This window comes from Protopterus annectens, chromosome 1.part0 (genome assembly GCF_019279795.1).
Source record: "Protopterus annectens isolate FY-2018-M chromosome 1.part0, PAN1.0, whole genome shotgun sequence".
Lineage (NCBI taxonomy): Eukaryota > Metazoa > Chordata > Ceratodontiformes > Protopteridae > Protopterus > Protopterus annectens.
In genome coordinates this window covers 25968583-25991670 of record NC_056725.1, presented here as the reverse complement: position 1 = coordinate 25991670, position 23088 = coordinate 25968583, and the positions used below count along the sequence as shown (strand labels likewise).

General features: G+C 43.4%; 1 protein-coding gene across 1 annotated transcript in view; it reads left to right on the top strand.

The window, feature by feature from the left end:
- MARK4 (microtubule affinity regulating kinase 4) overlaps positions 1-23088 on the top strand; it is a 3074992-nt gene that overhangs the window by 2047782 nt on the left and 1004122 nt on the right. The window contains exon 15 of the mRNA XM_044080464.1: positions 20854-21114. Within this exon, the coding sequence (XP_043936399.1) occupies positions 20854-21114 (261 nt within the window). The remainder of the gene's footprint in view (positions 1-20853; positions 21115-23088) is intronic.

The following is a 23088-nucleotide window of genomic DNA, read 5'->3' as shown; positions in this document are numbered from 1 at the left end:
GATGATGACCAGGTCCAATATGTTGTCACCTCTGGTGGGAGTGTTGACCAGTTGAACCAGGGCGTTTGAGTTTATAAATTCTAGGAAAAGTTGGGCAAGGGAGCTAGTACTTGAGTAGTTCTCCCAGTTAATGTTTGGGTAATTGAAATCTCCCAATATTAGGGTGTTTGGTAGGACCTTTATGTTTCGCAGTTTTTCCAGAAATGCGGAGTGGGGGTCCTGGGACATGGTGGGTGATCTGTAGCAAGCTACAGTTTGAATTGCAGTTTTGCCCATTGTTAGTTGCACATGGATGATCTCTGAAGCATCGTGCTGTGCCACTAACCTGGAGGTGTGGGTATCTTGATGAATATGGATACGCCCCCGCCTTTTGTATTTCGGTTTGGGTTCTGTGGCTGAAATGTATGGTATGAGTTGTAGCCTGGTAGTGCTGGGGTGCTCTCTGGACCCTTAAACCAGGTTTCTGTTACTGCACATATATCGATTTTCTCCATACTGAGGAGTGCCTCGAGTGCGTGCATTTTGAGGTTTAGACTTCTGGCATTGAGTAGCATTACCCTCAGTTTTTTGTTATTTGTGCTATTTACGGCGGTGGGTTTGTCTTTTGAGCCTTGCCTAAAAAAGGCACTATGGGGGTGGCAAGAGCCTTGGCAAGTATTCGAAAGCCTAAGGGTGACAGGTGCAAGCAGTCTCTAGCGAAGCAGCGTGGCTTGTCGAGCATGCCATCCCAGGTGGACAGATACTGGATCCCATTTGAATGACACCAGAAACTTAGCCAATTGTTGAAATTGAGAATTTTTTCTTTATACTGTGGTATCATTCTTGGTGAGGGCAGGATGCTACTCAGGGTCAGGGTCATACCGGCCTGGGCTACGTCATCAGAGAGCTCTTCCATGTCTCTTTTCATGTCATCCAGGGAGGTACGGCTCAGGTCATTCACACCAACATGGACAATGACAGAGTCATATTTGTACTTGTTGTGGAGGGACTTGAGTGGTTGTGTTATGTGGCGGATCCTGGCACCTGACAGGCAGCTAACAGTAACGTTCTCCTTATTCAGCCTAGTGAGTGGGACGTCAGTGAGCCTGACTATAGAGTCACCTATTACTAGTATGTTGGGTATGTTATTTTGCCTTAAGGGCTGTGAATGCATGGTACACTGGTTTTGTGAAGTATGTGTTTCATGGTTTGTGTTGGGGGGGTGGAGGTTGCTTGAATGTGTGCTTTGGAGGTCTCTGTTGGTTTTGCAGATTTTTTTTTAGATCCTCCGCGTATGTTTCCATGTGTTTATGTGTGTTTTTTGCCGGTGCTGGTTTAATAGGTCTGTGTAAGACTGGTGGTGTGATTCAAGTACTTCCCTTCTCCTCTTGACTGCCTGATCCAGTCTTGGGTTGAGAGAGCTTAGCCTCTAGTTTGGCTGTATAACTGCATCTCTCGCATGTATTAGTGTTTGGTGGTAGGAGGAGGGGGTGGTCTGTGTACATGAGGCAGTTGTAACATTGTCTCAAAATGCCCAGATTCACCAGTTGGACTGGAGAGTACACCTGAAACTGCCCTTTGGACATGCCTGGATAGATACAGTGAACTGTTTTACTGGATGGCTGGTAAGGTCGAATGGAGAGTCTTGTCCTTCTGTACAGTACAGGAGGGTCTAGTGCTAGGGTTTATAAGTGCTTGCTATAACTTTTGAGCAAGTGTTGGGCTGAGAAATGAATGGCTTGAGTGCTTAAGTTTAAAGTTTGTCTAGTTCCAAGGGAAAAATTGAAGAGAAGCCTTTGTGGAGCCGGGAATAGTTTTACCCTAGCTACCCGGTGCGCAAAACCGGGCAAATATGGTATTTATAGCAGGGAAATGAGAGAGAGAGAAATTAGCCCAAAATGGCCAATAAACTACTAATTTCTGGGCAGAAACCACTCCTCCAGGGACAGATAGGCTGCTCAAAGCTCTCCTCTCTCACAGGTGAACAGAGAAGCTTCCTTCTATCCAAGTAAGGTATGGGCAAACACAGAGATTTGTAACACAGCCCTGAATTCAGCACTAACCTGAAAACTGGTCTATACTATCTTAGAATGGTGGGAAACAAGTAAAGATATATATATATATATATATATATATATATATATATATATATATATATATATATATATTTTTTTTTTTTTTTCAGAAAGTAAAGCAGATGCACTCAGAAAAACACTTTAAAAGCACAGAAAAAGATACTTATTGTTATATATCGCAGATCAGAGTTGTAGTCAATGCCCCCAGTAATAAAGTAGGAAGAAAGACAAATACAGTAAAAGTAGATGAAAAAAGTGCCAATTTATATATATATATATATATATATATATATAACAATAGAAAACAAACTGATTTAAACAAGTTACCCAATTAACCAGAAAAAAGCTCAGAACTGATCCCTGTTCCAGCAGTCTTCAATCAGACAAGTTCTAATGGCTCACACCTGCTTACTAGGTTGCAGGGGAACCTTCTCCAAAAAAAGATGGCCTGGATCAGTGCTCAAGTTATACAAACAAAGCTATATTCAGCAGGCCTGAATCTGGTCTATGCTACAGCAATAAGGCACACCAATTTCAGAAAGAAACAATTCAAATAATCAGTCACAATAAGCCTGTGACCATAAATTCCCAGCTCAGAAGGGCAGAATCCAGCCTCTCCTCCCACAAGAGTGCAGACCACAAACCTTCTTAATGTAGAATAACTGGCCTGAAGCCCAAGTGCTTAAGCCAGAACTAATACACTTTTAGAATAGCAGACACTGGGCCTTCAATCAGCAATTCCCAGCTTGGAAGGATGTAAGCTACCTGTCCTGCCACAACAGTGCAGACCGCAAACCTTCTTAATGTAAAACAACCGGTATGAGGCCCAAGTGCTTAAACCAAAATACTTAGAATAACAGTTACAATTTTATCAGGCTACTACCAAGCCGTAATAAATGCAGCAGAATAAATAAAACTGAGTACTTTTAAGAAAAGCAAAATAAAGTAGGAAGTAGCACAAACACAGTAAAAGCACATGAATTAAGTGCAAAACATGTTTCTTTTTCTTTTTTTAAGTGCAAGAAGAGAGGAAGGAAGAACCTAAGTGGGCTGGCCTTCTCAAATCTTCTCTCTGTATTAGGTAGAGTGAACACTAGACTCAGAATATGTTCTAACTGTACTCAGTTAAGTGAGCAAATGAGATGGACCCAGGAGGAGTGTTCTAATACAGACTTACAGGATGGGCGGGCAATTCCAGAGCCACCAACATTAATACCAACACAGGAACATGGAGGGAGGTTGGGGAACTAACTGCAGAGAGACACACACACAGCACACTGTTCAAAAACACACAATTAGGAAACAGAAAAAATGAAAATACAGTACTTTTAAAACTGTAAGTTTATACTTAAAAGACTAAAATTCACTACTGCAAGTTTTACTTAGCTTCAGCTTGTAATGCAGATGTTTGTAGCCAAGCAAGTGTCTCAGGAGTTGAGCATAAAATGATTTCTCAAACTTTGTGGCTAACACTTAAAGTACAGAGGAATCCCTCTAGGCTATTAAATATCAGGTAACAAAGAAGTGATACCAGCACCCCCTCTATAGCAAATTAACTGCAGAGAGACACACACACACAGCACACTGTACAGAAAAAAATGAAAATACAGTACTTTTAGTACTTTTACTTTTAGGTTTTAATTTTAATATCGGAAGAGGAAATAGTTTTCCTGTCTCAATATTATTGTTTTAATATTTTTTGCTGTTGTGTCTGATCAAACTTATTTTGTCAGTGTTTTACATTTGACATGTACACACACGCGCACAAGCAAGCATACCAACTGTGAGCTTGCTATACCTCAGTGAAAAGTAAGTAATTGGACAAATGGTAGTCTCGGATGTGTAAATTTCCATTTTTGGTCATTCAGTCTTGGTATTCTACAATGTGTTCTAATGAATCTTTGAGTATTATTTACCCTGAATGAGCTGTTGTACAGTAAAGCTATACAGTGTAAAAGACCTTTGGCTTGTCATTTTGCAGACAGCGTCTGTAGCTTTTCTAGCTTGGGTGCCCATGACAGATCACTGCATTTGGCATGATATGCATTCCCTAGGTAAACAGAAGCCTGCTAAGAGGGTAGCTGGCACTTAGAGGTGTGACTGAAGTAGAGGGTTGTTAGCTCCAAAGCATACAAGGATAGAGACCTTACTATGGAGCTCGATGATTTGGGTTACTAGCCTAGGCACTGGGGGAGTTGGCAAGATGGAGTGGGAGTGAGCAGCTGAAGTTCAGCTCTGCCATCCTTGTGGGAGGGAGTTGGCTATCTTTACTACAAGAGCATCACCTCTGGTGCTTCAGTGCACAGGGATTTAGGGACCTGGGATTGGTCAAGCAGTGATGTACTTGAAAAAGTGCTCTTGTCTGTAGCTTAGCACAACCAGGCAGTGCTTTCACTTGTTAGCCTGTAAGAGAAGGGCTATTAATAACAAAAGAAAAAACTCCCCTAATGCATAACGATGCCCAGTGCCTGTGACTGTTATCTGCTTAACATACCATGAGGGCTAATGGATAATGATGACCAATGCCTGTAACTGTTGTTTCTCCATAACACATTTCTCCACAACCATTGTCAAGAGGAGAAGGTCAACACCTGCAACTCACTACATAGAACAGACAGCCCTCCAAAACACTAGCCATCACAACTCGCACATAGAAACACAAACCATACACCCACCTTCACGGAAGGTCTCAATAAAAATTTACCCAAACAACAGAGACCTCTGAGACAGAAATGCACTCGACCACCAGAACACAACATCAACCCCAGAACACATAGCTCACCACCACAGTGTGCCCCTCAATCTAAGCCCTTAAGGCAAAACACTTTGCCCAATGTACTAATCATAGGAGACTCAATTGTAAGGCACCAGTCACTAGGTTGAACAAAGAGAAGGTGACAGTTGTCTATCAGGTGCCAGGATCCACCTGCACTTGGGTCACTCCACAAGTACAAATATGACTAATTGTCCATGTGGGTGTGAATGACCTGAGACGTACCTCCCTGGACTACATGAAAAGAGATGTGATGGAACACTTGGATTATGTGGCCAAGGCAATTATGATCCTAGCCCTGAGCAGTATTTTATGGTCACCCAGAATAATACCACAGTATGAGCAGAAAATTATTGACTTCAGCAATTGGCTAAGTTTCTGGTATCATTCTAAGGGGATCTGTCTCCCTGGGACGACATGATTGACAGATCGCAATGCTTTGCCAGAGACGGTCTGCATCTGTCACCCCTGGGATTCTAGGTACTAGCTGAGGCTCTTGCCACCATTATAGTGCCTTCTTAGGTAGTGTTCCAAAACCAAAATTCCACCGTAACAGCTACAAACAAATGCAATCTGAGGGTCATGCTACTCAATGCTAGAAGTTCAAATCTCAAGATACACTCGCTCAAAACTCTCCTCAAAATGGAGAATATCGACATCTGTGCTGCAACAAGAGCTGGTTTAAAGAGGCAGAAAGCACCCCTGCGCTCCCAGGCTACATCTCATTCCATACCTTTCAGCCCCAGAATACAGCCGGAAGCTCCAAAGGTGGTGATGTGTCAGTATTCTTAAAGGATATACACACTTTTAGACTGGTAGCCCAGCACAATGCATCCAAGATATTTCAGGTACAACTAACACTGGGTAAGATGGCGATACAAGTCATAGCCTGCTAAAGAACCCCAAACATGTCCCTAGACTCTCACTCCAAGGTCCTAAACACCCTGGAATCTATCAAGGTCCAACCCAATACTCTCATACTGGGTAACTTCAACTACCCTTCCATCAACTGGAAAAACTATTGAAGTACCAATGTATAGGCCCAACGCTTTCTGGAATTTATAATTTCTAATGCCCTGGACCAGCTCATTCTGACCCCCACTAGAGGAAGCAACATCCTCAACCTGGTTATCACCAACATGGGAGGCCGTTGCTCCACATTAAATCTGACCACAAACTAATCACCATGGAAATCTCCATCTCACCTACACCCTCTGCTAAGGTGACCACCCTGAAAAACTTCTCTAAAGCCGACTTTGGGCTCCTAAAAACAGAGGTGGTTAACTTCTCAGCACCCATGCCAATAGAAAATAGCTGCATGACTGCCGAATCATACACAAATGCATGTACACAAATGCATGGACTTTGCCATGCCAAATAGAACTAACACACTCTGCTCCAAAAAAAAGGAAGCCAATCTGGTGGTCCTCAGCCATCAATAAACTCTACAACAGAAGGAAGAAACTGTTGCAGAAAAAAATGAAGTCACAAGACTGGAAAACCTCCCTTTTCCGTCTCAATAAAAAGCTGAGATCCATTATCAAATCCTCTAAAGCCAGCTATGAAGGCAGAATTGCAGCTGACACCAAAAACAACCACAAAGCCTTATATAGCTATATCAAAAACCTCAAAGGCAATGCCCAGATTTGCTGAGAGTTATTGCACAGTGGCACCTCCCATGCTGAGCCAACAGATATAGCCAGCATACTGGTCAACAAATTCAGTGCCATCTTTACCCCCCCCCCCCAAGAGCCCTATCACAATGCCAGAAGAAAGCCTGGTACCCACCATTTCTGCATCACAGATAAAAGCCGCAGTGTCTAAAGCCAAGAATACAGCGCCCCTAGGACCTGATAATATCCCTGGCTGCATCCTACATGAACTACAAAATGAACTGGCACCACATCTGTGTGCCCTGTTCAATCACAGCCTTACCTCAGGCTATGTCCCTAATGAATGGCGCACTGCTAGAATCATGCTGCTTCATAAAGGGGGAGTAACTACAAACCCTGTGAACTATCGCCCCCTTTGCCTGACAAGTCTGGTATGCAAAGCTATCATCATGGACCTGCTTAACAAAGATGTAGGCACTCTCCAAACTGTTGACCCCACACAATTTGGCTTTGTCAAGGGGAGATCCTGCCTGCTGAACCTGACTTCTTCGAGGCAATCACCAAGGCTGTGGATGAGGGTAAGGCAGTGCATACAGCCTACCTCGACCTGGCCAAGGCCTTTGATACCATTCCCCACTCAGGTATCATTGATAAACTCACCAAACTAGGCATCAATCCTTACATCACTAGGTGGGTTGCAAATTGGCTCACAGACAGGACCCACAGAGTGAAAGTTAAGTTGCGGATTCCACGTTAGGCTATCGACCAGTCACGAGTGGAGTCCCACAGGGCTTGGTCCTGGGCCCTCTCCTGTTTGGCATCTATTTCTGAGAAGTCCAGGCCAACACAGAAGGACTTTGGCTAACCAAGTTCGCTGATGACTGCAAGCTAAGAGTCATCAACTCCCCAAGTAATGCAGACATCCTACAAAAGATCCTTTCTGAGACCAATGACTGATGTTGGAACCATGGCCTGAAGCTTAACACCAAAAAATGCGTTCGCATCCCCTTTGGAAAAAACTCAGTTCCCACAAATTACCACGTTGAAGGGAGCCCACTGAAAACTGAAGGGGCTATAAGAGATCTGGACACCCAGGTCGACCGCGACCTTACCTTCGACCACCACATCGCCACTGTGGTCAGAAAGGCATTCTACGTGGCACATCTTATAACCAAAGGTTTCATATCCAGGAAGAAAGAGGTCATCATCCCTCATTAGACCGTTCATTGAATATAATGCCCCATTTGGCATGTACCTGACCAGACACCTGCAACAGCTGGAGAGGCCACGAAAGTACCTCACAAAAAGGATCCTAGGCCTTAGACACGTCCTACATGGACAGATTCAAGAAACTTCAGCTGTTCTCAGTCTATTATCGTCTGCTTAGAGGTGATCTCTGCTTGACTTACAATGCCATGTCAACCCAGCCCTACTTAAAATGCTAAACCTAAAGAAATCCCAATCCCTCCTGTGCCACACCCTCCAGAGATCACAACCGCATTACCACAATTAACAAAATGTGCTGGAGGGACAGGTTCATCTCCCAAAGACCGACCATACTCTGGAATGAGCTTCCCATTCATGTCAAGCAGAGCACCTCGCTGGCCCTCTTCAAGAGAAATCTTGATGAAAGGATGGGTAACAGAAAGTTCACTCCAGGGATCATTCCAGTTGCCCTATTGGATAGGGGCACTGTGAACTAACATGGGGTGGCACGGTGCCTGGGCAATTTTTATGGGCTAGGCTTGTAAAGGCTCCAGGACCATTAGCCTAGTACACACCTATGAATGGTAATGCATAATGATGACCAGTGCCTGTGACTGTTATCTCTCCATAACATACCATGAGCGCTAATGCATAATGATGACCAATCTCTTTGACTGTTCTCTCCATAACATGCCATGAGCGCTAATGCGTAATGATGACCAGTCTCTCTGACTAATGTTTATCATGTTTCACTGTTGCAGTCATTACACTTGGGTTATCCTGCTGGCAGGCTACCCGCAGTTGGCCTGAATTCCAAAGTCCTGGTCCGGCATCGGTTGCTGTCGCCTCTTCCCTGACGTCAGTACGCCAGGGGTATATAAGATGCAGCCGACGCCATTTTCTTCAGTCTTTCTTGAAGCGCGGTGCCAGAAGCAAAAGCAGTTTGCAAGTGCTGGTCAGCCGACTCCTGAGATTTTCGAATTTGAATTTCAGATCCGAAGTCTTCAATAAAGCTAAGTACCCCGTTGGGGAAACTTTTTCTTGCTCCAGACCAATGTCAGTAAAAGTTAACAATTGTATTTCTTTTGGAAAGCAAATACCTCATAAGGATTTTCATTCTTACTGTATTCCTTGCCTAGGCCCTGACCACGACGTTGCTAGTTGTCAGTTTTGTGCTAGATTCAACCAACGCACTATTAAGCGTCGGTTCAATTTTGCTTTACATTATTTTGGCTGAAGGTTTAACTATATAATGCCATCAGAACAACCGACGACCGGAATTCATAAAAAACGCAAAGACAAAGAAAAGGACAGGCATCCGAGGTCCAAAACCGACGACGAAGCCTCTTTTAGGCCAGTCGCCGGTTCTCAGTGAGGAGCTTTCGCAGCCCCTGACACCCGCTACCTCAGAGCCACAGGCTGCCTCCGACTCCCACATGGAGACAACTAGGCCTCTGGAAACTCAACGTATTTGGCCTACGGAAACTATTCCCTCAGATGGGTCCGGAGCCACTGAGCAGGCATCTGCTTCTGAGGGTGTTTTCAGACCTACACAGCTTACTATCAAGACCACTTCAACAGCCAAGGCAAAGTCTAAAACACCTTTAAAGACAAAGAAACAAGTACAGCATTCTCCTGGACAGTCATCCATGCCTAAGAAACAGATGCTTAAAATGGCCGAGGACTTAATTACTTTGATCAGGGGTTCCCATCCCCCTCCTGATAAAAGGCCTAGGCAAGACACTGAATATGACTCCTCTGACCAGGTTTCTATTTCTTCTGATTCCTCTTCAGAACAGGGATATTCTCTTCCTCCCTATGAGGACTCTGATGCTGAATAATCTATCCCTTCAGCCTCTCCTCCTGAGGATTACTCTTTTGGGGAAACCCTGCATACCAGGAGGGAGCATTTCCATTGGGAGAGCCAGGATTATTCAGAATCCAAGAAAAGGCTCAGAGACTTTCTTTTATTGCCTCAGCACAGACCTCTTGCTACCCTCCTGTGCTAGACATTGTTGATGATGTATTTTCTGAATCCAGTTTGTCTCCTGATTCTTTACCCCCAGCACCTGTTAAGCCAGATAGGTACTACAGGGTTCCAGATTTGCATAAAGTTCTTTATAAAAACCCTGCTGCTGAGCCAGAAACAATTTCTCAGGGTCCCAAAGGGGTCAAGGCTTCCACTGCAAAAAACCCTGTTCCCTCTGATAGAGATTCTAGAGCACTGGACAGATGGGGGAAAAAAGTTTATACGTCTGCTACTTTAGCTGTAAGGGCTTTAAACTGCCAATTTTACATGCTTAAATATCAACAATACCTAATGTCTCCGCTAAAACAGAAAATGCTGACAAGCTCTGAATGTCCTGAAAACAAGGAAATGCAGGATTTATTGCATGCAGCTGAACAAGTGGGAAAGCATACTTTGCAATGTGGTTTTGATTCATTAGAGGCTTCTTGCAGAGCCGCAGTTACATGTTCTGTCATTCGAAGGCATGCTTGGTTAAAAGAACAGAGTTTACCTGATCATGTTAAAGCAAAATTATTGGATGCTCCATTACAGCATGTTGCATTGTTTGGTGTTAAGGCAGAAGAAGTGTTAAAGAAAATGGAGGATAAAGCAAAATCAATTCGGACAGTAAAGGATTTCTTACAGGTTCAGCCACCCAGATTTAGCAGGAACTGGCCTTCTAAAAGTTGGTCCTTTCCAGTGTCAGGCAGGCCACAAAGAGGCAGATACAGACGCCCAAGAGGCAGATCTCAGCCCCAAGGCTCATACAGACTTAAGCAATGGCGTGCTTCAGCCCCCAAAGGGCGGAGAAGACAAATCACAACCATATAGGAAACAGTCTCAATGACTTCCCACTACCAATGCCAAGCACTTACCTTTTGGCAGTACCCTTAGAGGGAAAACTGGCACTTTTCTCACAAAATTGGCACATGATCACCCAGGACAAATGGGTGCTAAATATTATTTCTCAGGGCTACAGGTTCCACTTCCATACCCTCCCAAGGGCAAAAGGTATGCCAAACCTGCCACACAATCAATGGGCAGAGGCACAAAAGCAAATGTCTACTCTCATGGACATGAGGGCAATTCAAAAAGTACCACAGCAAGAGCAGGGGCAAGGTTTTTACTCAAGACTTTTCTTGGTGCCCAGAAAGAACAAAGCCTGGAGACCAATACTGGACCTGTCTACTCTAAATACCTTCCTGGATGTTCCAAAATTCAAAATGTTGACACTGCAGCAACTTCTACCCATGCTGGGCAAGAAGGCTTGGCTCGTTACTTTGGACCTCAAAGAGGCATACCTGCATATCCCAATCAGACAATCTTGCAGAAGATACCTCAGATTCATAGCTGGCTCAATGCATTACCAATTCTCTGCACTGCCCTTTGGCTTAACTACTGCGCCCAGGGTCTTCACAAAATGCCTGGCACCAGTAATTGCATTTTGCAGACAAAAAGGAATTCAAATATATCCCTACTTAGATGACTGCCTTATTCAAGCAGAGCACAAGGACATTCTACTAAAGCATCTGGCGTTTGTAAAAAGATTACTAATTTGCCTAGGGTACACAGTAAACGAAAATAAATCAAAACTAGTGCCCTCTCAAGAGATAATATTCCTGGGTGCAAGCTTAAATGCAACTGCCCAGATGGCTTCTCTCATGCCAGACAAGCAAAGGCAACTGACTCATTACTTCCAAATGATGGCAACAAAGACCCAGCTATCTGCAAGAAAAATTATGCAGGCTTTGGGCTTCATGGCATCCTGCATTCTGCTAATTCCATTTGCAAGACTGCATATGAGGAAGCTACAATGGTATCTAAAAAGTGTTTGGACTCAACATTGCCACAGGCTGGAGACAATAATCACTCTCATTCCCTGCCTGCAACAAGAGTTTCGATGGGCACTGGCCTGTCACCACAACAAGGGACAGCCTTTCACTTTACCCACAGCCAGGCAGACACTAACAACAGATGCATCGGATTATGCCTGGGGGCACACATGGCTAGAAAATATATTCAGGGCACATGGCCTGCAAACCAAATGCATCTTCATATCAATCAAAAAGAGATGCTAGCTGTACAGAATGCCCTGACAGCCTTCAAAGATCTACTTCATCCAGGACAACTTTTACTAAAGACGGACAATACTACAGTCATGTGGTACATAAACAAGCAAGGGGCACAGATTCCTACCCCCTCTGCAGGCAAGCAATGACTTTGTGGAACACAGCATTGGCCTATCAAGTGCATCTACAGGCACAATTCCTGCCAGGAAAGAAAAATACTCTGGCAGACAAACTAAGCAGAAACCTCATGGACCCTCACGAGTGGAAACTAGATCCACAAGTCTTCAGCATGATAACAAGGAAATGGGGATGCCCAGACATAGATCTATTTGCCTCCCCTCACAACTGCCAACTACAGAGATTCTGCACAAGGACGTATCACACTCAAGCATGGAAGGTGGATGCTCTATCATTCAGCTGGAAAGCCCTGACAGTTTATGCCTCTCCTCCCCAAGGTACTCCTAAAGGTCAGACAAGAGAAGCCAAAAATGATTCTGATTGCCCCAGACTGGCCACGCCAGCACTGGTACCCCAATCCTAAAGAACTTGTCTCAAGGTCCAGCCTGGACTTTACCTCAAATTCCTCATCTTCTGACCCAACAAAACAATCAGATCCTACACAGCCAACTCAGAACCTTAAATCTGGCTGCATGGTGAATAATATAACCACTCAGAATACACCTCTCTCTCTAAAGCAGTTATCGATGTCATTTTGGAGGCCAGGAGGACCAGCACCAGAAAATCTTATGCAGAAAAATGGAAGAGATTCTGTGCTTGGAACCAGGCACAAGGACTTGAACCGCTTGTTCCAAATATTCCTCAGATTTTACAATACCTAACTGAGATGTTGGACAAAGGCCTATCCTTCTCATCAATTAAGATCCATGCCTCTGCCATTTCAGCTCATTACAATATGGAACCGCCTATTTTTTCACATCCACTGCTAAGACAGTTCTTCAGAGGGGCCAAAAACATAAGATCCCCAAGGAGAGCACCGATACCTACATGGGACCTCAACTTCGTCTTGGAAAAGCTCACACTGCCTCCTTTTGAGCCAGCCAATACAGCTGAGATAAAATTCTTATCATGGAAAACTGCTCTGTTCCTAGCAATAACTTCAGCAAGAAGAGTCTCAGAGTTACAGGCATTAATGGCAATGGAACCTTTTATCATTTTCCATCCGGACAGGGTTTCTTTAAGGACAAACCCAACATTTATGCCAAAGGTAGTTTCCAGTGTGGCTCTTAACCAAACCATTCATTTGCCAACTATTTATCCAAATCCCCAGAATAAAGGGGAAGAGACTTCTGCACTCTTTTGGGCATACACAGACAGCTATGTTTCTACCTGGACAAAACTAAAGTGATCAGAAAGACTGAGCAACTTTTTGTGGCATATGCTACAGGATCACAAGGAAAGGCTATTTCAAAGCAGACTATTTCAAAATGGATAGGACACTGCATTCGCTTCTGCTATGCACAGCATGGCAAATCAGTACCTAAGAATATTAGGCCACATTCTACCAGGGCAGCAGCCACATCAACAGCCTTTCTCAGAGGCGTACCAACCAAGGAAATTTTGGAGGCTGCAACTTCAGTGCACACCTTTACCAAGCACTACCACTTACCACTTTACTCTAAATCCAGAGCAGGCTTTGCCACTGCAGTTCTGCTTGGCCTCATAGCCACTCCTAATCCTATCTAGAACCAGCCGCCCAACCTCTGCTTTGGGATTCAACCCAAGTGTAATTACTGCAACAGTGAAACACGATGAACATAGTACAGTTGTGTACCTACCATAAATGTAGATGTTCGAGTGTATTCACTGTTGCAGTCCAGGTTACCCACCCACCATCCCCCTTTCTTGGCTGGGGCTGATCTCTACTTCTCTATTCTGTACAACCTATGTGGTGTATTTGCTTGTAGATGAAGGTAATGTTTATTTTGTGCATGCTTTTTGTAAGCAATGTTTTTAGCCTACACTTATGGGGGCACCTGACATCTGGGGCAAGAAAAACTGAAGAAAATGGCGTCGGCTGCATCTTGTATACCCCTGGCACACCGACGTCAGGGAAGAGGTGACAGCAACCGATGCCGGACCAGGACTTTGGAATTCAGGCCGACTGCGGGTAGCCTGCCAGCAGGATAACCCAAGTGTAATGACTGCAACAGTGAATACATTCGAACATCTACATTTATGGTAGGTACACAACTGTACTTTGTCTCTCCATAACATGCCATGAGCTCTAATGCATAATGATGACCAGAGCCTGTGACTGTTATCTTTCCATGACATACCATTAACGCTAATGCATAATGGTGACCAGTGCCTGTGACTGTTCTTTCCATAACATACCATGAGCACTAATGCGCAATGGTGATCAGTGCCTGTGACTGTTATCTCTCCATAACATGCCATGAGCGCTAATGCATAGTGATGACCAGTGTCTGTTATCTCTCCATGACATGCCATGTGCTCTAATGCATAATAACCAGTGTATGTGTCTCTTATCCCTCCATAACATACCATGAGCTCTAATGCATAATGATGACCAGTGCCTGTGAATGTTCTCTCTCCATAAGATGCCATGAATGCTAATGCACTGATGACCAGTGCCTGTTATCTCTCCATAACATACCATGACCTCTAATGTATAATGATGACCAGTGCCTGTTATCTCTCCATAACATACCATGACCTCTAATGCATAATGATGACCAGTGCCTGTTATCTCTCCATAACATACCATGACCTCTAATGTATAATGATGACCAGTGCCTGTTATCTCTCCATAACATACCATGACCTCTAATGCATAATGATGACCAGTGCCTGTGACTGTTGTCTCTCCAGGCATACCATGAGTAGGAAGGAACTACTAGCCTGACTTGGAACATCTTGGGATAATATAGGTCCAGAAAGAATATTTTAAAGAGAAATAAAGATTGATGTGCAGAGACCGATATTTCTTAACTCTCAATCTGGAAGAGACTTAAAGAAATTGATAAAAAAATAAAAGACTGTTTTTTCACCTTGCTTTGATTGATTGACACAGTCATGTATCTCCTCCACTGGTTTTAAGGAGATGAGCTACTCCTTTTTGAGATGCATGTATTACACTGCTTGGCTAAACTCCTCTATAAGACCACTTTAGCAGAGGGTCAGAGCTGTGTTTTCTTTGATGATAGGTTCATATGTGTTTACTAGACTAACAACCACAAGGGCCTTTTCAAGCCTAACCATGCATCCCAAATCTCTGACAAGTTCTGATACCCTTGATAAGAGTAAGCATGGGCCTGGGAGATAAACCATTTACAGGTTACCTGTTTGCATCAGAGACATAGGTGCCAAACCAGGGATGAATTTCCAGTTTCCCATCCAATTGTCCAAGTTGCACTTGAATTAGACTAGGGAGCAACTCTGCTTCACATGGATGGGGAGCCTGTTCCATTGACAGGGTAGTCTTTGGGATACATACCTGTCTCTCCAGCAGGTCCTATTTGTATCACAGGCAAGGTTTAAGCCTTTAGAATGGATAATTCTGGTACTGTTTGTTTTGTGGCTATACAAGAGGTCCATCAGAATGGGGTCTGACAGTGCCCTTTATGACAGGCATAGATCTCCCCTCAAAATCCTGTAGGAGACAGAATACAGGGATAGGGCCTTGAGGTGGTCTGCATAGGACATATTACTTACTCCCTGTATTCTTTTAGTGAGGAGCCTCTGTGGATGCTCTAGTTGTTGGATATGCCTGGTTAGGTACATACCAAAAGGGGACATTGTACTCAATGATATGGTTTATAAATGCCAAATACAGTGAAATTTCCTCACCACTGTAGACACAAGCTGATCAAAGGCTAGATTACTGTCAATGTCTCTAAGGGGTGTGTTGTCAGTATGATAGTTACCAGGTATTGATGACTTCTCAAGGATACTATATGCATTTCTTGGCATTTAGTTTTAGTCCATGACTCTGACACCAGTTGTTTGTCTGTGTCAGCCCTTCCTGGAGAACATTTTTGTCAGTGTGAGATTCAGTGATAGCTCCTAATTTGCAATCATCTGCAAATTTAGTCAGCCGGAGACCACTGACACTGGTCTTAACTTCTGAGAAATAAATACCAAAAAGGAGCAGTGCAAATACTGATGCCTGAGAGACTCCACTTGTGACTGGCCTCATTCTAGATGTCAATTACCCAATTCTAACTTCCTGGGTCCTGTCTTTGAGCCAGTTGGTTATCCGCTGGGTGACATACGGGTTTGTACCTAACCTCTTGAGTTTGTCAACAATGCTCAAGTGGGGTATTGTGTCAAATGCCATGGCCAGGTCAAGGTAGGCAGTGTGAATGATTTTGCCCTCATCCATTGCTTTGGTGACCTTCTCATAGAAGTCTGCTAGGTTGAGTAGGCATGATCTGCCCTTGGCGAATCCAGACTGGGTTGGGTCTAGTGTCTGGAGATTTACTGTATCTCTTTTGATCATCTTCATGATAATTCTTTCCATGGCTTTACATACAAGACTAGTGAGACTTATGGGTCTGTAATTTCTGGGGTCTGTAGATGGCCCACCTTTGTGCAGTGGGATGACTGTTGCCTTTCTCTATTCATGAGGCCTGAAGTCTGTTTCGATGCTACAGTTAAATAGTAATTCCAGATGCCCTGTTAGGTCATGTTTCATGCTATTTAGAAGGCATCCTGGGATATTGTCTGGGCCTGTTAATGCAGTGTTCTTGGTCTTAAGAAAGAGCATTAAGGACCTGTTCCCTAGTGATAGTAGGGGGAGTTATATTTTGTGATATTTCCTGAGGGAAGGTTGGGGGGGGGGGGAGGAGTAAAATTGAAGCTGAGTTCATCAGCCAGGAGGTTTGCTATATCTTCTAGCTCAGTTTTGGTGGCTCCATTTACAATGAGCTCTGCACACAATTGTGTATTGCCTTTGAGGTTGCGGACATAGCTAAAGAATACTTTACGGTTGTCCTTGGCCTGGGAGGCCAAACTTACCTCAAATTTGGCTTTGGTAGACTTTATTTGTCCTCTGAGTTGTTTATTTTAATGAGAGTGCTTTTATCCTGCTGGGTGCTGCACGTCCTAATTTTTGCCATGATTTTCTTCCTCCTGTTATGCATCTGACTGATTTTGTGATTCCACTAGGGTGGCTTGTTTTGTGAGTTAGTTCTGTACTTTTTCCTGGTGGGTACAGCTGCCTCTATGCAGCTGTTCACAGAAACCCTGTATATGCATGTTAACAGTTCTGCATAGGCCAAAGTGTTCTTTTTAGGGTTTATAAGGGCTTGAAATTGTGCCACGTTCTCACTTAATAGCAGGAGGTTAACCTTGGAATAGTTCCTGAATAGTCCTGGTTTAGTTGTAGGTCAGGGTTTTATTTTTACTTCAAAGGAGACCATTTTGTGGTCTGACTTTACCAGGTAAGGCATTACAGAAGGGGGTGTGCAGCACTCTCCCATATTAGTGAGGACTATCTGGTCTACAGAGTTTGGGTTTAAAAAACCCAGGAATCTCTGTGCATGTATGCTTGATGGTCGTATAGGATTCCCAGTTAATAGTGGGTTAATTAAAGTCATCCATGAATATGGTATTGGGTTGGATGGTTAGTGTTTCTAATAAGTTTAAATACATGGTATGGGTTTCCTGAGTCATAGAGGGGGGGACCTGTAACTTGCAAGGAAGTGGTATTGGATTTCACCTATGGTGATTTGAACATGGAGCAGCTTAGGTGCATTGTCCTGTTTGACCAGCCTTGACGTATATTTATTTTTGATGTCAGTAGAGACACCTCCACCTTTAGTCCCCTGCCTGTGAAGTAGTTGGTCTAAAGTGTGGAAGGCATTATAACCCTGCACTGTTGGTGTGCTGTCTACAGCTTTAAACCACGTTTCAGGGACCGCACAGACATCAGCATTCTGTAGGGTAAAGAGAGCTTCCAGGTAGTGGATTTTTTTTTGTTTAGCCTCCTAGCATTGAGCAGTAATACCTTTAGATTTTCTTGGTTTTGATTTGCTATGTCGAAAGCAGTTTCAGTTTGGCATTGCCTAAATAAGACACTATGGGGAAGATGATATTTTAGCTAATAATTGAAAGTCTAGAGAGGAGAGATGCAGACCATCCCTGGCAAAGCAACCTGGTCTGTTGACCATCTCCTTCCATGCTGACAAATATTGCACACCCTTAGAATGACACCAGAAACTAATCCAATTATTAAAGACAGTCATCTTTTGTTCGTATTGTGGCATTATCCTTGAAGAATGTAAAACGCTGCTCAGTGCTAGGCTCGTACCAGCCTGAGACACATTCCGAGAGCTCTTTGATGTCTCTCCCCATATAGTCTAGGGAGGTAATTCTCAGGTCATTTACTCCCACATGGACTATGACTAAGTCATATTGGTAATTGTGATCCAGTGACCTGAGTGCATCCGTAATGTGGCAGGTCCTAGCCCCTGATAAGCAACTGACTGTAACTTTCTCTTTACTCAGCCTGATGAGAGGGACATCAGTGTGTCTCACAATGGTCTCCAATGACTAGAATGTTGGATTGTGTGGTGACTTGCCTTATGGGCTTAGAGGTAGAGGCTCCATGAGATGTAGCTCTGTGTTGATGTGGTTGTTGTTTTGAAAGAGTGCGTTTGGGGCTGCTGAGGGTGTTTCTTATATCTACTTTGTCTAGGAGTTCTATGTGGTTTAGGAAGGTTACATGTAAGTGCCTCAGTATATGGGGGCTATATGTCTGCTTTGAATTGTGCGTGATGGGTGCAGCGCTTGTACTAGTGACAACCTTATTGACATTAGAAGCACTTTTATGTGAGAGCTTTGCCTCCAGTGATGGTGTGTAAATACATCTCTCACATACCATATCAGTTTGTTTGAGAACTAACTGGTTGTCAGTAAACATGAGGCAATTTGTACATTGCCTCAGGATGCCCATAGCCACCAAGCTGGTAATGGAGACAGTAAGAATAATACTTTCCATGACCTATAATTTGATCTAAGACAGGAGCATGGTCCTGGAGAAAGACTTATGCTATTACAGAATAGGCATATTATTCCAAGTTGGGCAGAAAAATGAAATATTGCTCTCCTGCTCAGAGGAAGTTTTCTGCTTTAGCAGGTCCTGCACATTTCAGTGGCTGACTGAAATGTCCCCAACAAGGCTACAGAAGGTAGCACTGTGCTGCAGCAAATAAGGAACTGAACAAGTCTCTTAAGTCACCCCAAAGGAAAATATTGGTTTTAGGCTTAGAAATTCTTGGATGTTAATCACTTTACCAATGTTTAATGAAGCTTTCATTAGGTTTCATATTTTGCAGTCTAACTTGACTGTACACAAGGGAAAAGAATGAATGACATACACCAAGTAAAACAGATATTACACGGGTCTTCTTAAAGCATGTACTTGCTTGATTGGCTGGTAGCATTTCCAACTGAGGCAGAATTTGATCTCCAGAGTGGTCTAATGTTACTGGACTTGGCTTGCATTTCTAAAGAAAATAGATCAAGGAAGTATGTAAACATTATTCATTTAGACTTCAGTAAGAAATTCAGTTCATTGTCTCGTTTATGCTTGATGGTTAAGCTAAAGGAATTATGTTCTATGCATGGTGAAAATAAAAAATGGCTTGGCAGAAAATAATAGAGTTATATTGGAGATGATTTGGTTATTTTCAGTATTGGCGATATTTAGGATTTTTGTAAATGACTGTTATGGCAACGGTGGTGCAGCGGTTAGCGTTGCCACCTCACAGCAAGAGGTTCTCAGGTTCGATCCTCGGCTGGGGTGCCTTCTGTGCGGAGTCTGCATGTCATCCCTGTGGTCGCGTGGGTTTCCTCCGGGTGCTCCTGTTTCCTCCGACATCCCAAAGACATGCTGTAGGTGGATTGGACACCTAAGTTGGCCCTAGGTGTGTATGTGTGCATGTGTGTGCCTTCTGTGGAAGGTTGGGCGCTGGGCTGGCAACTCGGCACTGTAAAACTCCACTGCCAATTATGAGCGGACAGGTGATCCACTGTGGCAAGCCCTAACTGGGAAAAGCTGAAAGAAGAAGATGACTAAGTGTTGTTAATTTGCAAATTGCAGATGATACTGCTGTAAGTGTAGAAGTGAAAGAAAATGGTTCCACAAAAGTAAGCTAGCGGAAGGATCTGGGCAGTCTTCTGAAGTGATTCAAGTGGCAATACTGGCTATTTGGTGAAAAATTAAAAATTCTAGTACAAGAAATCCAGAGAGGTATTGTTATTTGTCTAAAATAGTTTTAAGAAGGATGGACTTGGGGGGAACACATGGGCAATGCACAATAACGTTTTACAAAACCTAAAATTATATGCTGCATTGTGTATAGTGGCCTTATTAGAGCTTTGGCAGGACTGAACTTTTGAGTGTTCTATGCACTTCTGAAGGCTACATTTGTTAAAGGACACCAGACTGGATGGATTTGGTAAAAGGATGGCAACTAAAATTATAAAGACTTTAGGATTATGGGAATAAAAGTTAAGTCCTTCAATTTTTATGCTCTTCAAGATAAAAAAAAAAAACAGCCAAAATGATATTGGCATTCAGAACTGTAATGGGAAAAGGGATGTGGAAATACGTTTAATTCTAAGGAAAAAGAGAGAGAGATAGAGACAGTGTGATGACCGATTAGTAACATTTCAGTCCGGATCCAAGGAAGACTTTTTTCACCGAGTGTGGTGGACTGTTGGAGTACAGTACCAGAAATAATAACAGGTTTTAATATTGTATTTAGCTGAGACAGGTAACTGACTATATAGTTCCTTAAGGGCTATTCTTTATGGCTGAAGTATGTAAAGTGTCTTTGTCCAGAGCATTATTTGATGATCATATTTCATTATCACTGTCATTGTATGTCAACATTTTAGGTTTGGATAATAGCAACAACACCAGTTATATTTCTGACTTGTGATTTATGGACAGGCATCCTAATGGTCCTGCTTGTTTTACATACCTGCAGCTAGATTGGCAAAATGTGACAGTGCATTAAATAAGTAGGCATAACCAGAAACTTGGAGAAAGCAGTAAATCTGCCCTGTTTTGCTGAATAAATGACTGAGCAGTCATGCTAGATCATTGTTTAATGTTAGCTCTGTTTTTTTCTTAAAGTTCTGTTACAAACAGGGTGCCTCCAGCCTCTCCTTCCAGTCACAGCATCGCTGCAACATCATCAGACCGCACCCGTCTTTCTCGGGGTACAAACATTCGCAGCACTTTCCATGGAGGGCAAGTCAGGGATAGGCGCACCACCATACAGAATGGGCCACCCACATCTCCAACTCTGTCCCATGATGCCACACCCTTACCTCAGAGCCGGACTCGTGCTACATCAAACCTCTTCAGCAAATTGACATCCAAACTAACAAGAAGGTAAGAATTATCTGCAGATTTTAATTGGATTTCTTATCAGAAATGTTTAATGCATTATAATGTTGTCATTAATTTCATGATGCAAGGAAAGAGAAAGGGAGCATGAGAGAGAGAGAGAAACTGAATGTGTTGCCAGTAGTATAGGCGAGGTCCATCCACCTTTTAGAATAACATATTTAAGTAATTTGCAAGCATTATTGTACCAGTGTTAGTGTACGGAGGCAGTGCACTTATAATACAGATTATTCATTTTACATTTGTTGACCGGGAGTGTCGAGCTGAGCTATTGCCCTTTTTCAGCGGAGGCCCGGGGAGAAAAGTTTCAAAGATGTACAGTGCAATAAAAATAGCAGTGCCGATACATCATCTGCCCCCTTTATCCCATTTTTTTTCTACGTGGCGTAGGGGTATCGTGTTAACTGTCGCCAACTCTCTTGATTAAATGCCACATTCTTGCCTTCTTCAACACTCATGCCTGACTATCGCAGATCTTCTTTCACACAATCCATCCACCTCTTTGTTGTCTGTCCCAAATCTTCCTCACCTGATTGTCTTCTGCTTTTCTACACATGTGCCCAAACCACCATAATCTGTTCTCTTTGATTTTTTCTGCAATTGAAGCTACTTTGGCTTCTGCTCTTATGTCCTCATTTCTTCGTCTGTCCCACAGTGTGCATCCTATCACCTTTCTCAGACACATCTTTTCCATCACCTCTAGCATCTTCAACTGTTATGCCTTTACTGCCCAGGTTTCTGTACCATACAGTAGTACTGGTCACACCACTGTCTTGTACACCTTACTTTTCAGCTTCTTTGGCATTCTTCTGTCATAGACTACCCCTGATACTCTATGCCAATTGGCTGCAGCACCTCTGATTCTAGCTTTGATCTCTTCATTCAGACTACCCTTCTCCTCAACTTCTCCTCCCAGATACTTGAAACTGTTTACCTGTTCCACTGTCTTCCCTTCTATGTCTGTTCTTAGCTTCTTCTGATTTCCCCATTTTGCTGCCTTTATCACCGTCTTATCTTGCTTAGTTTCATCCCATGTGCCTTCAGATTTGCATTACATTTTCCTATCCTTTGCTGAAGTTCTAGCTCAGAGTCTGCCTGTACTGCCACATCATCTGCATACAGCAGCTTTGTTGATCTGTCCCCTCCAACCTGTTTGCTAATGTAGTCCATCACCAGTATGAACAGCAGTTGGCTCAGAGTTGAACCCTGATGTACACCCACTCCCACTGGGAACCCCTCTGTGAGGCCGAACACTGTTCGTACTTGAGTCATTGGGTCCTTGTACATAGCCTGCACTAATTCTACCAATGTTTCTGGGACTTCAAACCACCGCAGTACTGCCCAGATCAGCTTTCTTGGGACCTTGTCATATGCTTTCTCCAAATCTAGAAATGCCCAGTTGGACTCTCTCCTCATCTCTTGCTTCTTCTCAAGTATCTGTCTCAATGCAAGCTTTGGGTCAATTGTGCTGCATCCTGATCTGAATCTAAACTGCTCATCTCCCATCTTACATTCTACTAATCTACGTATCCATTTATCAATCACCTCTCCAGAAGTTTCATGCAATGTGATAGGAGTTTGATGCCTCTGTACTGCCCACAGTTGTGGAGGTCCCCTTTGTTCTTGTACACTGGCACGAGTATGCTTATTCTCCAGTCATCTGGAATATGCCTTTCTCTCCACACTGCTATTAGTACCCTCAGGAGCCATTTCTCCCCTATCTCACCCAGCATCTTTATCATATTTGCTGTGACCTCATCTGAGCCTGCTGCTTTCCCTGACTTCATCTTCCTTAGTGCTGTTCTTACTTCTTCTAGGGTTGGCTCCTCCTCTTCTCTCATCATAGGCTGTTTCTGGGGAAGTACAGCTTCTGTGGGGTCTTCTTCATTCAGAAGCTGCAGTACAGATGCATTTCAATAAAAATAGCAACAGAGAATTTTGGTAGTTAAAATACGTAAG